Genomic DNA, 14913 nt, shown 5'->3' with positions numbered 1-14913 from the left:
TGTGCTAATGCACTGGGATAAATAATTTTTCAGATTTGCTTGATGGTAATTTTTTTTTAAAGTTTTTTTCTTGGTGATCAAAGGGAAAGTCTTTCAATGATTGTTTAAAACTAAATTCTGCAGCTTGGCCAACATAGTGAAACCATGTCTCTACTAAACTACAAAAAATTAGCTGGGCATGGTGGCAGGTGCCTGTAATCCCAGCTACTCAGAAGGCTGAGGCAGGAGAATCACTTGAACCCAAGAGGCAGAGGTTGCAGTGAGCCGAGTTTGCACCATTGCACTCCAGCCCGGGCAACAGCATGAGACTCCATCTCAAAAAACAAACAAACAAACAAACAAGAAAACACAACACCTAAATGTTCACAGCATGTAAATATAAATGGGTTATGAAGCCAAGTGAGGTCAAAATGGGATAGAAGAAAAAATCCTGAAGGAAAAATAGTTGAATATATTAATGGTACTGGATGGAGATATAGAACAATGTCAGTATTATGTTACAGATAAGTTTCCATTTCAAGTTCAGGCTATACATTTCTTTGTGACTAAAATTTATTTGAAAAACATTTTTTGATCAAGTTCTGAAAGGACTGTTTTACCTGCTGGTTCCTTAGGGAGTAAATAAAAGGATTTAACACTGGGGCAACAGAGGTATTGAGCACCGCTACACCCTCGGTCAAAGCCACTCCTTCTTTTGCTGACGCTTTGACATACATGAAAATGCAGCTTCCATAAGAAATGGAGACAACAATCATGTGTGAAGAACAAGTGGAAAAGGCCTTTTTCCTTTGTTCAGCAGAAGGAAGTCTCAGAATTGTCTTAAGGATGAATATATAGGAAAGAGTCACTAATGTTAAGGTTACCATGAGAGTGAATATGGCCAGGAAAAATCCCATGAACTCTAGAAAGGCTGTGTCTGTGCAGGAGATCAGTAGCATAGGAGAGGAATCACAGGTAAAGTGATCAATGATGTTGGAGTCACAGAAATCCAGTTGAAGCCCCATGATCACAGGTGGAAAGATAATGAGAAATCCAGCTAGCCAAGAGCTAATTACAAGCTGGACACAGACTCTGCTGTTCATTATTGTTGTGTAGTGCAGTGGCTTACAGATAGCAACATAACGATCATAGGACATAGCAGTCAAAAGGAAAAATTCTGTTGAACCGAGGAGTATAAAGAAAAACACCTGGGCCATGCAAGAATTATAAGAAATGGTCATATCCCCTGTTATGATGCTAACTAGAAGCCTAGGAATACAAACTGTTGTGAATGAGATTTCTAGAAAAGAGAAATTCCTAAGGAAAAAGTACATGGGCATTTTTAGGTGCACATCTATCAAAGTGAGGGTAATAATTGTCAGGTTCCCAGTTATACTCAGTATATATGTAAAAAATAGAAATATAAAAATCAAAACATTTAGCTTTGGGTCATCTGTGAATCCCAGAAGAATGAACTGTTTCACAGATGTGTAATTTCTCATTGCTTATTGTTGACTGCTACCAGGTCTATAAAGGAAAACAAGAAACAATGATTCAGTGAGTTCAGGGTTATATTTTATCACATCTGCTGGGTTAGAAAACATATAAGGCCTATAATAAACCAAAAGAAAAATCAGCCATCCAAGTTATACTGAATTATAACAATATGAGTTAACCATAACAAAAACAAATCTACGTCTGGTACTTGCCTTGCTGGTCACTAGCCATTTAATATTGAGTGTGTTACTTGATAGATTTAATAAATAAGAAAAATATGCTTACCAACTGTGTTTTACTTTCTCTTAAAAAAATTGATTGGCCGGGTACGGTGGCTCACACCTGTAATCTCAGCATTATGGAAGGCTGAGGCAGGCAGATCACTTGAGGCCAGGAGTTCAAGACCAGCCTGGCCAACATGGTGAAACCCTGTTTCCACTAAAAGTATAAAAATCAGCCTGGCATGGTGGCAGGTGCCTGTAATCCCAGTTACTCGGGAGGCTGAGGCAGGAGAATCACTTGAACCCAGGAAGTTGCAGTGAGCCAATATTGCACCACTGCGCTCTAGCCTGGGTGACACAGCAAGACTCCATCTCAAAAAGAAAAAAAAATTTGATCATATGTACACGAAAACTAGAAACATAAAAAACATCAAAATGTGAAATATTCTTTTGTCATTATTAAGATACTATACCAAGGATCACATGTCCTGATTGTCTGAAAATAAAACATTTTGAAGTGTTTTTAAAAGTTATTTTCCATAATATTTCAAGATATTTAATTTCAGTCTTGCCTAGAGAATTAATAATTTATAAATAAATCAGGACCATCAAACTAATATTTCTATAATCCTAAAATACCAACAGAATTTTTCAAAGTTTTTTCTTTCTAATTAAATATTATTCTATAGAAGATATTCTAACAGCCAAAGTTAAGTCATCTAAGTTATAAATTAATTAGAAAAATGGAAAAAATGAGGCAAGTAATTGAAAATATACTTACAATAATATAATTCCACGTGGCAGCAGTTTAACTGCTAAAACCCAAATGCTATGTGGTTTTACTTTAACTGGCATCAGTGTTTGATGTTTTACTTTGGGAACATTTCATAAGCTTCACAACTCATTTCTGCCTTTAATTTTCTTACATAATAACATACTTATATAATAAGGAGCTGGAATTTGGAAAGATGAACCTGGTTATGTACAGTGGGATGGAACATAATGTAGGAACAAGCCCAGCTGAAAATTCTGTTTTCTCTTCCAGAAGTAGGAGAGGCCCTGATAGGTGACATAGTCCCAGTCGCTGTTCAGAGGTGCTACAACCAGTAAAGTATCCAAAAGGTCCTGCAGCTGGAGATCCAGGAAAGAGCTGACAATACGGTGAAAAATCTGGGTGTCTCAATCAGTGGCAAAAGTCTGAAAGTCTGAAACTCACTGAGTAACAGTGTCTCTAGTACTAGTTTGTTGTTAGTAGTAAAGCTAGAGGCCATGGAAGTGGGAAAGGGCAGTAGCAAAATGGGCAGTTTGCATCTGGTTACAGCAGACTCTGGATGCAGACTCTGCTGACACTCCAGGAAAGATCAAGCTTTCCTGGAGTGTTAATCAATGAGACTCTCAGAAACAAAAAGAGTAAGGAGGGAGGGAAAGAGGGAAGGAGGGAAGGAGGGAAGGAGGGGAGGAGGGGAGGAGAGGAGGAGAGAAAGAGGGAGGCAGGGAGGAAGGGAGGAAGGAAGCAAGGAAGGAAGGAAGCAAGGAAGGAAGGAAGGAAGGAAGGAAGGAAGGAAGGAAGGAAGGAAGGAAATGTGGATCCTTGTTAGAATCAGGACAATACTTGCAGGGAAATCGGTAAACAGAGATGATGAAGTTGTGTATTTTACTTGTTAATTAAGTGAAGTTCTTAGAGCATCAGAAGGAGAGGGTTCAAATCACAAGTAAGAATCCAAAAACACCACCAGAGGAAAAGATGGACTGCATGGCATATGAATGAAAACAGTTGGGACGGAACGTTGGGACGGAACGTTGGGACGGAACGTTGGGACAGAACATCCTTGAAGTGTAAAAGGAGTCTTCAAAGGCTAGGCATTCAGTATCTCTTTTTTCTCCCCAAAATTTCCATGACAATAACAGTGTCCTGAGCCTGGATACTACGAAAACTTTCTAATATAATATTTTAAGTGACTCTCAGTAACTCTTGTGGAAAAAAAGATCTGTTGTTATTATTTTTTTTCCTTTCTTCACCTTCCCGCAGGAAAACTTGTTTTTTTAAAGTATTCTCCCAACACAGACTGTTTTTAGCAGCTTTTTTCTTTCTCCTTCAAAATATTCATAGGAGACTGTTGCAGTAAAACAGAGTTAAAATGTCTCTGGAGAGAGATGGTAGTGATGAATGCATATTGAGGTTATGTTGAATAATTTTAATTAAGCATCCTTTGGAAATTATTATTTTTAATCTTTAAATGTTAGGAAGGTGTATAATGAAAACAATGGCAGTGAGGAAATAACAGTATTATAATTATTTTGGATGTATTGTCAACATAGTTTTATTTTAACCTGAAATAAATATCTGCCAAGGTAATATAATTCAATTACATGTAAGCATGTGAAGAAGCAGAAAATAGAACACGAAAAGGACCATAGGATATAAAATGTGCTATTCAAGTGTTTTATTTGTTAATAAAAAATATATGGCATATTTTAACTGGTATAGAGGCACACCATCAATATACAGTAAAAATAGAAAGTATAATGTAAACATAAATCTCATGAAATTGATTATCTAAAGACTTCCTTAAGTATTGTTTCTTTCACATTAGAAAACAAAGAAAGCAAAGTTTATATTAGACAATTTGGACCCAGTACATTGTTTACAACTACTGAATTCATTCTCATTTTTAATCTTTTAATCTTTTTCTTACAGTATGTTTATTATGGATACTGGATTCAAATTATTTTCATTTTTAGGATTATATGTTTGTATTTACCTGGACTTGCTATAGGAGCTGAATCTATTAGAATGAAGGGAAAATATTGGAGGCTTAGGCTGACTGTCTTATTTCAAGAGAACTTTCAAAGAAGGACAATATCTTCTAACCACATATTAATACATTTCTTTTCTAATATTTTCTACATGTTATATTCAGTATGTTTCCATTTCAGTGTTTCAGATACTTTTTTGTTTGTTTGTTTACTTTCACCACCAAGCTTGTAGGAACACATCTTTTTTCCAAGGTGTAGCAGGTGACTTTAAAATAGTCCCCCTAGTACCCAACTCTTTGTGTTCATGGCCTTGTATAATCTCTTCTCCAGAAGTGTGGGCAGGGCCTGTGACTTGCTTCTAAACAATGCAATATGGCCAAGATGATGCACTGACACTCACGATTATGTTATATTATAAAAGACTCTTGCTTGCCAGTTTGCTATAGTGTATCTCTCCATTGCTGACTTTGAAGTAAACAGCTTCCATGAATTCTACAGCCACAGAAAATGTGATTCTGCCAGCAACCGAGTAATCTTGAATAGATCACCCAGAAATAAAGTTGCTCACCTACAACTATCCAATCTTCAACAAAATCAACAAAAATAGGCAATGTAGACAGGACTCCGTGTTCAAAAAAATGGTGTTGGGGTAATTGACTAACCATAAAGAAAGAACAGACACTAGAAGTCACTATTTGGGGTAGCCAGGAGGACAGCATGGGCTGGAGAACCACCTGTTGGGTGCTGTGCTTACCTCAGTGTGACGGGATTGTTGGCACCCCAAGCATCAGCGTCACACAACTTATCCCTGTAACAAACCAGCACATGGACCCTTTATTCTATAATTAAAGTTGAAACATTTAAGGCCAGGCGAGGTGGCTCACACCTGTAATCCCAGCACTTTGGGAGGCCGAGGTGGGTGGACCACCTGAGGTCAGGAGTTCTAGACCAGCCTGGTCAACATGAAACCCCATCTCTACTAAAAATACAAAACTTAGCTGGGCATGGTGGTGCACGCCTTCAATCCCAGCTACTCAGGTGGCTGAGGCAAGGGAATTGCTTGAACCCAGAAAGCGGAGGCTGCAGTGAGCCAAGATTGCACCACTGCATTCTAGCCTGGACAACAGAGTGAGTTTCTGTCTCAAAAAAAGAACAAAAAAAAAAAAGAAAAGAAAAAGGAAAACACATTTGAAAATACATAGTAGCTAACTATAAGTGTGTGTATGTGTGTGTGTGTGTGTGTGTGTGTGTGTGTATAAAAGTCCTGCACTGCATAAAATGTTTGTGAATGATGGACTGCATATATGATGGTCCCAATCATATTATAATGGAACTGAAATTTTCCTGTCACCCAGGAATGTCGCCATCATCACTACTGAACCACATTCATTGCATGCAGTACAACATTGCTGTAATGTTGTGTGACAATGCATTACTCATGTGCTTATGGTGATGCTGGTATAAACAAATCTATTGGACTACCAGTTGGATAAAAGTATAGCACATACAATTATGTACAGTGCATACTTGATAATGATAATAAACACCTATGTTACTGGTTTATATAAAAAAAATTCAATGGCTTAAACCAAAGTTATTTCTCATTCCCAACACATATAAAGTGAGGGCCAGCTAAAGACTCTGTTCTACATCTTGCTCCAGTCAGGATCCAAGTTAATCTAATTTAAACATAATCAGCAACTGTCAGGAGGAAAATAAGGTAGAAAATAAACATAGAGGCCATTATATACTGCCATTAATAAGTGACACGGGATTTCTACTTACATTTCATGGCCTAAAATAGTCAAATAGACATATCTATAATAATGAATACAAAGAAATAATACTAAATGTCAGAAAATATTAATTGTTATTGATTATTTTTCAGCTCCAAAACCAACATTTATTATTTAGCTCTGTAATATCAGGGATCAGATACTGCAAACTACAATCTCTTTCACCATCAGATTTCCTAATATGCACTGCCAGTAAGAGGCACTACAGCAAAATCAGAAGGGGAGAAGGTGAGATAATTTATTTTTTCCCTTTTTTCGTGTGTGCGGGGAGGAGTCTGAGTATCTGTCTGATGGTCCTAACAGTGGCAGTTGACTTTACAGAGGCAATTAGTCCCAGGGATCAACTTATTTCTTCATTTGAAGAACTGGGTGCATCATGGCCTTCAGATGTGTAAGCAGTAACAGATAGTGCCCACTTTTCAGAGATAGGAGTATAAAATCTGTGGGGGCTTTGCAAGGAGTTCCTAGCTACTGGAGGAATCCATGCAGTATTACAGCCTCATAAGAGCACCAATTCCATCTAGCACCTACTCTAAGATCCTGAGTTCTGGAAATCCAGCTCTTTCCCCAGAACAGGTAATTCAAGAGACCAAGGCAAAAGTATCAATGCCCTTTATGATCTATTCTCAGAAGTTATACATTATGCTTCCTTTTTTTAAACCTTATCCTTCATGGGATAGTTTTTATCTCTGGGTGACCTTAGCGTTCTTTCTTTTTTTTTTTTTTTCCTTTCACCTTTTCCAACCTGAATGAATTCTTGTGTGAAATTTACCCTGGTGATATTTTCCCTTTCCTTTCTGAATCTTAATTGAGAAGAAAGGGATATTGATAAACAGCAGAAGTGACTACCATATGTGGTATTTATGCATCATTCTTCTGTTAGTTGTTATATTTCCCCTATGGCATTGGCTCAGACGTTAGCAAAAGTACATTAGGTTACTAGCTGAAGAGACACAAAAATTCATATCTAGGGTTTCGAACTCGCAATGATTTTGCCTATATTCATTTTCAGTGGGTACCAATGAAGATACCACTGAGTGTGGTTTTTCACTTGGGGTTCACTGAGCTTCTTGAATCTTTGGATTGATGTCTTTTAGCACTTTAGGACACTCTTTGCACTTATTGTTTTGAATATTGCTGCCCCCTATATTCTTTCTACTTTTCTTCTGGGATGCCAAATTACATGTACTAGAACTTTTGATCATGGTTCCACATGTATCTTATTCTCCATGTTCTTCTTTTCTCTCTTTACTTTGGATATTTGTTATTCCTGCCTACCTTCAAATATATACTTTTAGCTATTAAAGTGATTTACTGCATTCTTCAATTTAGATATTGCTGTTTAATGCTATTAAGTTTATTGATCCCTCTATATATATTTCAAATCTATTGCAATATCATATTTTAATTATTTTATCAATTTTTTTATTCTCTTGAGCACACAAAAATAATAACAATTTTATGATCATTGTGTCCTAACTCCCATGTCTGGATCATCTGTGGTTTTATTTCTATTGCTTTTATTGGTCTTGCAACCCTACATTTTTGCTTGCTTGTTTGTGTTGCTGAGCACTAAACCTTATTTTAAAAATTCTTTTATGCTTCTGATAGGTTATTGTTTTCAATGTTATTCAGAGAGAAATGAGGAGAACAACTTAACCTGAACCGGAATTAAGCTAGATTTTGAACTGAAGCTGGATTTATATAGATAGATCCAATGTACATTTGGCTTAATTCAGTACATCGTGTGTGGTTCTTTCAAGATTCCAGTTAATACCTTGGGGTGGGAGGTGAGATATATGTCTTCCTACCACTAGGAGTCTGGGCATTTTAGAAATGCAGAAATTATCTCTTCAAACTTCTGCTCTATTCATTTTCAAAATTTGGCAAACATCTTGAGAAGAAGCCTGCTGGATCCGCTTAAGTAGTTAGCTTCCAAATCTACACAGCTTTAAAACTGAGTAAGGGTCTTTAATGGTACAGTTGGCCATTTGTTTAAAGTCCATCAATGTTTCCATTTTTTCACTCTTAACTCTGTTGTACTATGAATAATTTTCTTGATGTATCTGACCCAAAAAAGCAGCCCTCTACCAGGGTCAAGCCAAAATTCTCATTTCTGACCAAAAGTCATATATAACAAAAAATCCCAGTGTAAAACAAATAATGAATAAAACACCTGTATGTATATTGATGTTATCTCTGAAGATTTTTCTTTTTCTTTCTGGAATTTTAATCTCTCTAATCATCACTGTTGCTGCAGTAATCTGTTTCTTTAAAAGTAAGATGTCTCCCCGCTTCACCTCTGGCTTTCTTCTAAACTGACTACCTTGCTTTCTGCAGAAAACTTCAGGAGTATCACCAGAAATTAAAGCAACAATCTTTCATATATTTCTTCATCAATTACACAATCATACAGGATTTAATACATTCATATTCTCTAAAAATTATTTTATTTCATGTTCCTCAAAATAGATTTGCTTCCCTTATAGAACTCTAATAAGTATTCCATCTTCCTCTGCTGTTTTCAAAGTTCATGTGAAGAGAATATATTTAACACATAAAAAGTGAAGCATTTTGCTTGTTAATTTAATATTTACATTTTAGATATTTTCTAAAATATAACCAATCCTCTGCAAGGAAAATATCTTACCATTCCTATATACCTAAATCAGTTACTGATATTACTGTCTATATAAAATCTCTCTAACTTCTTGGTTACCAATTCAATTTGTTCTTTCATCAATTTTTATAATTTTAATTTAGTTTTCTTAATAAAGAATAAAAGTAAAAGATTTGCTCTTCTTATGTTCCTATAATTTTACGTTATATCTCGTGTCATAATAAGTCATCTCCTTGGTTTAGGGGACATGTCGGCAAAAATCTATGTGTGTTTTCTTCTAAAGGGGTTTTATTAATGACTTTTCTATTATTTGTTACTTTCTAATTATGCCATTTTTTCCTAGTTGTTATATTAGTATATAATACATATTTAATGCTATGAAGTTGTACAGAGAGAATAAGAAATGAGTATATTTGACCCATAAAAACATGAGTCAATTTGTGAAGATTCAGTGAATTAGAAGTTACAGACAATGTTGTCATTAGACAGATGCCATTAGATAGATTGATTTTTTTTTTAGAATGAAGAATGAAGATTGAAAAAGCTCTAGTTCTCTTCTTTCTTTGGACTAGTATTAGCTCAGACACTCTGAAAAGCCTAAAGTACTTTATACAACCTTTTAATCCCACTACAGGAATTAGACTTCGTTTTAACATCAACATTTCTGATTTTTCTACAGATGCCATAACAAGACTTTCAATTAGCTTTGTGATTTTGTTTTTCTTTTTAGAGTTAAGGAAGAAAATAGCCAATTAGTATCTTCTCCAAAAGAATCCCCAGAGCTCCTCATCAGTTCTGAGTAAACATATTCATTATTAAAGAACAAAGATAAATCTATGGCACTGTGGAGACAAAACCTTTTTTATTCCAGAGAGAATGAGAAACTCTAAGTAGTGACCAGAGTTCTTAAAAGACAAACTAAAAAAAAAAAAAACAAAAAAAAAACTATTTTGATTCTAATAAGTAAATCAGATTTTCAGATTTTAAGTTAGACTGAATTCAGACATTATTCATTTTATTTATAGGAAAAGTCAGAAAAATGTGTTTGAAATGGCACATGTAAGCTGACTGGGGAGAGAGAGAGAGAGGAAAAGAAAAGAAAGAAGGAAGGAGAGAGGAAAGGAAGGAAGGGAGGGAAAGAAGGAAGAAGGAAGGAAGGAAGGAAGGAAGGAAGGACGGAAGGAGGGAGGTAAGGAAGGAAGGGAGGGAAAGAAGGAAGGAAGGAAGGACGGAAGGAGGGAGAGAAGGAAGGAAGGAAGGGAGGGAAAGAAGGAAGAAGGAAGAAGGAAGGAAGGAAGGAAGGAAGGAAGGAAGGAAGGAAGGGAAGAGAGAGAGACAAAGAGAAAGATCCACAAATGTTTTTAAATATCCCTGGCTTTTAGCGTGAACAGATCTCTCTGTTAAGAGTGAGGAAATAGAGAAAAAATATGGGTTAGGAAGAAATAAATATTAAAAAAAAATCATTTAATATTACATTTTTGGCTAATGATACCAAAAAATTTCACAATGCCTCAGCAAACAAAAACCTTGTGAAATTTGTGGAAAGTAATATTTTCAGTATATTGTTGTTTTTTGTACATAATTGCTACATAAGTTATTCTGAATGTGTGTCCATAGATTAAACTCATTAAATTCAGAATTAGAAAAATAAAGAAAATATTTATGTAACTCTTGATTAAAGATTCTATATATATATTCAAAAGAGTCTCTAAGTTTGTCTATTAGAATAGTATCATGAACAATGATTTGTAGTTATTTTTATTAAAAATTTGACTAGAATGTATATATCCCTTCATACTTAGTAAAGGATTGACTACTCGAACAGTATTGACTATAAAATATTTTCTACATTGATAAAGCTACTTATGAAGTTGAAGTTTACTGAACAATTGAGTAAATAAATTCCACATTCCATGTAGAATTTTACCTTCATATTTACATACTAATTTTGAGATTTGCATAATTTTGAGATTCATGAATGTTCTTTCCATTGAAAATGTTTTCATTGGCTGTACCAAACAACCCAAAGACTAACCAGAAATATATGATCAGAAAAGAGCAATTGTAAAAAGATTAATTACAAAAATTCAGTTCTAATTAGCTCTTTAAGATGTAGAAATGTGCAGAAAAGCTATATCTAGCTGAAAAAAACCTGAGATTATGTTAACAATCAGGGGATTAACCAATCTAATCTGAAAGATGTTTTCTTATGGATTGAATGAAATTGCAGGAGTTAACATTTTCATATTTTAGACAAAACTTTAAACTAGAAAAATGTACAGATACTTATAACAGGAACTAATAAAACCATTCTTTCTCAAAGTAAAAAAGATCTGAAAAGAGATTCTGGGGTTCTGACCACTAGGCAAAATTGTTAAAATCATAGAAGGGAATAAAGTGTATGCTTCTCAATTGAGTCACTTGGTTCTTCATATCACTTTTAAACCTATGCTCAGTAAAGGCTTTTTAACATGTATTATTTATTTTTTTCCAAGTCTGATGAAATTCAGAAGGAATTTAATCATGAGAAACCATACAATGGTGACAACCTTCATTCTTCTAGGACTGACAGATGATTTACACTGGCAAATTGTAATTTTCCTTTTTCTATTTTTAACATATTTATTGAGTGTCATTGGAAATCTGATCATTATCCTGCTCACCTTGCTGGATTCTCACCTCAAAACACCCATGTATTTCTGCCTTTGGAATTGTTCTGTTTTAAAAATCTTGTTGACATCTGTCTGCATCCCTAGATTCCTAGTCAGCATAGTGACTATGGATAAAACTATTTCCTATGATGCTTGTGGGACACAGTTATTTTTTGTCATTCTTTTGGGTGTATCGGAGTTTTTTCTGCTGGCTGCCATGTCCTATGACCTATGTCCTGTGATCCTATGATCTGCAGACCCCTGCATTATGCAACCATTATGAGCAACAGAGTCTGCAACCAGATGGCTATTGCCTCTTGGTGGGCTGGTTTGTTAACAATCTTTCCTGGACTTACCATGGGCCTGAGATTGGAATTCTGTGATGTTAATATTATTGACCACATTTTCTGCGACTATTCTCCTCTTCTGAAACTCTACTGCACAGACACACAGGTCATAGAACTGTTAAGCTTTATTTTAGCCACTGTCACACTCCTGATTACATTGGCCCTGGTAATGTACTCCTACACAAATACCATAAAAACAATTCTTAAGGTTTCTTCTGCCCAGCAGAGGAAGAAGACTTTTTCTACCTGTTCCTCCCGTATGATTGTTGTTTCCATCTCTTATGGCAGCTGTATTTTCATGTATATTAAACCTTCTGCATAAGAAAGGGCAGCTTTAAACAAAGGAGTAGCAATACTTCAGTTGCACCTGTATTAAATCCTTTTATATGGCCGGGCGCGGTGGCTCAAGCCTGTAATCCCAGCACTTTGGGAGGCCGAGGCGGGTGGATCACGAGGTCAGGAGATCGAGACTATCCTGGCTAACATGGTGAAACCCCGTCTCTACTAAAAATACAAAAAACTAGCCGGGCGTGGTGGCGGGCACCTGTAGTCTCAGCTACTTGGGAGGCTGAGGCGGGAGAATGGCGTGAACCCGGGAGGCGGAGCTTGCAGTGAGCCGAGATCACGCCACTGCACTCCAGCCTGGGAGACACAGCGAGACTCCGTCTCAAAAAAAAAAAAAAAAAAAAAAATTCCTTTTATATATACCTTAAGAAATAAGCAAGTGAAACAAGCCATGAAGAATATAGGAAAAAAGTGTATCTTTACTACTTTGAAATAATAGTTTGGGGTATTATAATAGAATGCCACTCAAACTAATTGAAAATTGTAGCCTGAATCAGCTGGGTTTTTGACATACCTCTTTATTTTATGTTTATATTATGATAGTAACTGAAGTCACCCATAAAGAACCATTTTATCTATTCGTGAATTTTTATCATTTCAATGGTATTTTCTGTATCCATGGTAATCTCTTAGGCATTGCTGGAATTACTTCTTCTTTTAACTTAATAATCTGACTTTGCTCACCCTAAAAATATTTCACTATGAATTCGTTTTGGAAATCTAAAAGCTCTCTGTTTTTCTAGCATAAATGTGCCCAGAATATAGATTACTTGTGAACTCTTTCAATATTGATTTATTTGATTTTATAAATCTGTAAGAAAGATTTATTTCTTAAAACCAAATAATAATATTATTTTATTAAAGTATGTGATGTTTCCAGAAACATAATAGTGAACTTAAATAGAAGTATTTATTGGGCTAGGTGTGCTGGTGCACACCTGTAATCCCAGCACTTTGGGAGCCCAAGGCGGGTGGATCACCTGAGGTGTTCAAGACCAGCCTCACTAACATGGTGAAACCCTGTGTCTACTAAGAAAAAAAAAAAAAAAATAGCCGAATGTGGTGGCACATGCCTGTAATCCCAGCTACTTGGGAGGTCAAGGCAGGAAAATTGCTTGAATCCAGGAGGCGGAGGTTGCAGTGAGCTGAGACGATGCTGTTGTACTCCAGCCTGGGCTGGGCAACAGGAGAGATATTCCGTCTCAAAAATAAGTATTTATTTTCAGGCTTAATAATATAACCCAGATGCCCATCAATGATAGACTGGATAAAGAAAATGTGGCACATATACACCATGGAATACTATGCAGCCATAAAAAGGAAGAGTTCATGTCCTTTGCAGGGACATGGATGAAGCTGGAAACCATCATTCTCAGCCAACTGACACAGGAACAGAAAACCAAACACCGCATGTTCTCACACGTAAGTGGGAGTTGAACAATGAGAACACATGGATGCAGAGAGGGGAACATCACACTGGGGCCTGTCAGGGGGTGGGAGGCTAGGGGAGGGACAGCATTAGGAGAAATATCTAATGTAGATGAGAGGTTGATGGATGCAACAAACCACCGTGGCACGTGTATACCTATGTAAGAAACCTGTATGTTCTGCACATGTATCCCAAAACTTAAAGCATAAATAAAAAAAGAAAAGTATATTATCTGGATGCAAAAAAAAAAAAAAAAAAGAAATGAAAAAAAAATAATCTCCAAATCTCTATGCTAGTGTAAATGAAAGGAGCCTTTTTCATTTAGGAAAGAGAGCTTGTGTTGAAAACTAACTTAAAGATCCTAGGTAGACTATCTCAGTGTCACACAGCAAGTAAATGTTAGATCTTCAATTTGTATCTAGATTTTAAAATTCAAATCCTATGAAGTAATTATCAAGGAATATTGAGTTTTTATCGATTGGCATTAATCTGAAAAACACTTGAGGAAAAAAAGAGCTATTTTAAAATATTTAAAAAGCCATCCTAGGAAGCAGAGAAGATTGGCTCTGTATAACTCTAGGAACACAACTAAATCTTCTGTCTGAGATTTTTAAAATATATGCCTTAACTCGTACAGAACTGCTTTATATCTTGTAATGTGCTATGTTTTCTCTCACTGGTGTGTCTTTACACATGCCCTTTTCTTGCTCTGCAGTTGCTTCCTTGGTATTCCAAATGTTCTGCTCTGAATAATTGTTAATATTCTTCTAGTCTTGAGTCCACTTTCTCTTAAGAGACACTTTTATTCAGTATATGTGAATTTATGTGTTCAGACACAATAATAAAAGGGGGCATATATATATAATTAAACCATCTGACTAAACCATGGCATTTTACTTTTCAAATTTAATTTCTCATATAGCAACTTCATTATTCTCTCTTTATCTGAATTAATTTGTCTTTATGGCTTATAGTAATATAAATTATTTATTAATTATTTGTTTCACATGTAGAATAGAAGCTCAGTTAAAGTAGGGGCTCTAATTTATTCAACACACTATTTTCTTTTTTTTCTTTTTTCTTTTTTTAATTTTTTTATGTTTTCTTTTTATTTATTTATTTACTTATTTATTATTATTATTATACTTTAAGTTCTAGGGTACATGTGCATAATGTGCAGGTTTGTTACATATGTATACTTGTGCCATGTTGCTGTGCTGCACCCATCAACTCGTCAGCACCCATCAACTCGTCATTTACATCAGGTATAA

At 35.6% G+C, this 14913-nt stretch overlaps 1 protein-coding gene across 1 annotated transcript; it reads right to left on the bottom strand.

The window, feature by feature from the left end:
• Window positions 1–545: 545 nt before the first annotated feature.
• LOC105532022 (olfactory receptor 6C65-like) lies at window positions 546–1481 on the bottom strand. The gene has a single exon (XM_011970088.1). The coding sequence runs from the start codon at window positions 1479–1481 to the stop codon at window positions 546–548; it is 936 nt and encodes a 311-aa protein (XP_011825478.1).
• Window positions 1482–14913: the final 13432 nt, after the last annotated feature.

The sequence above is a fragment of the Mandrillus leucophaeus genome, unplaced genomic scaffold (assembly GCF_000951045.1).
Source record: "Mandrillus leucophaeus isolate KB7577 unplaced genomic scaffold, Mleu.le_1.0 Scaffold927, whole genome shotgun sequence".
NCBI lineage: Eukaryota > Metazoa > Chordata > Mammalia > Primates > Cercopithecidae > Mandrillus > Mandrillus leucophaeus.
This window is presented reverse-complemented; position numbering and strand designations above follow the sequence as displayed.

Bases quoted from the DNA above. Each gene is read 5' to 3' on its own strand.
- LOC105532022 (XM_011970088.1), bottom strand. From the start codon at position 1,481: ATGAGAAATTACACATCTGTGAAACAGTTCATTCTTCTGGGATTCACA.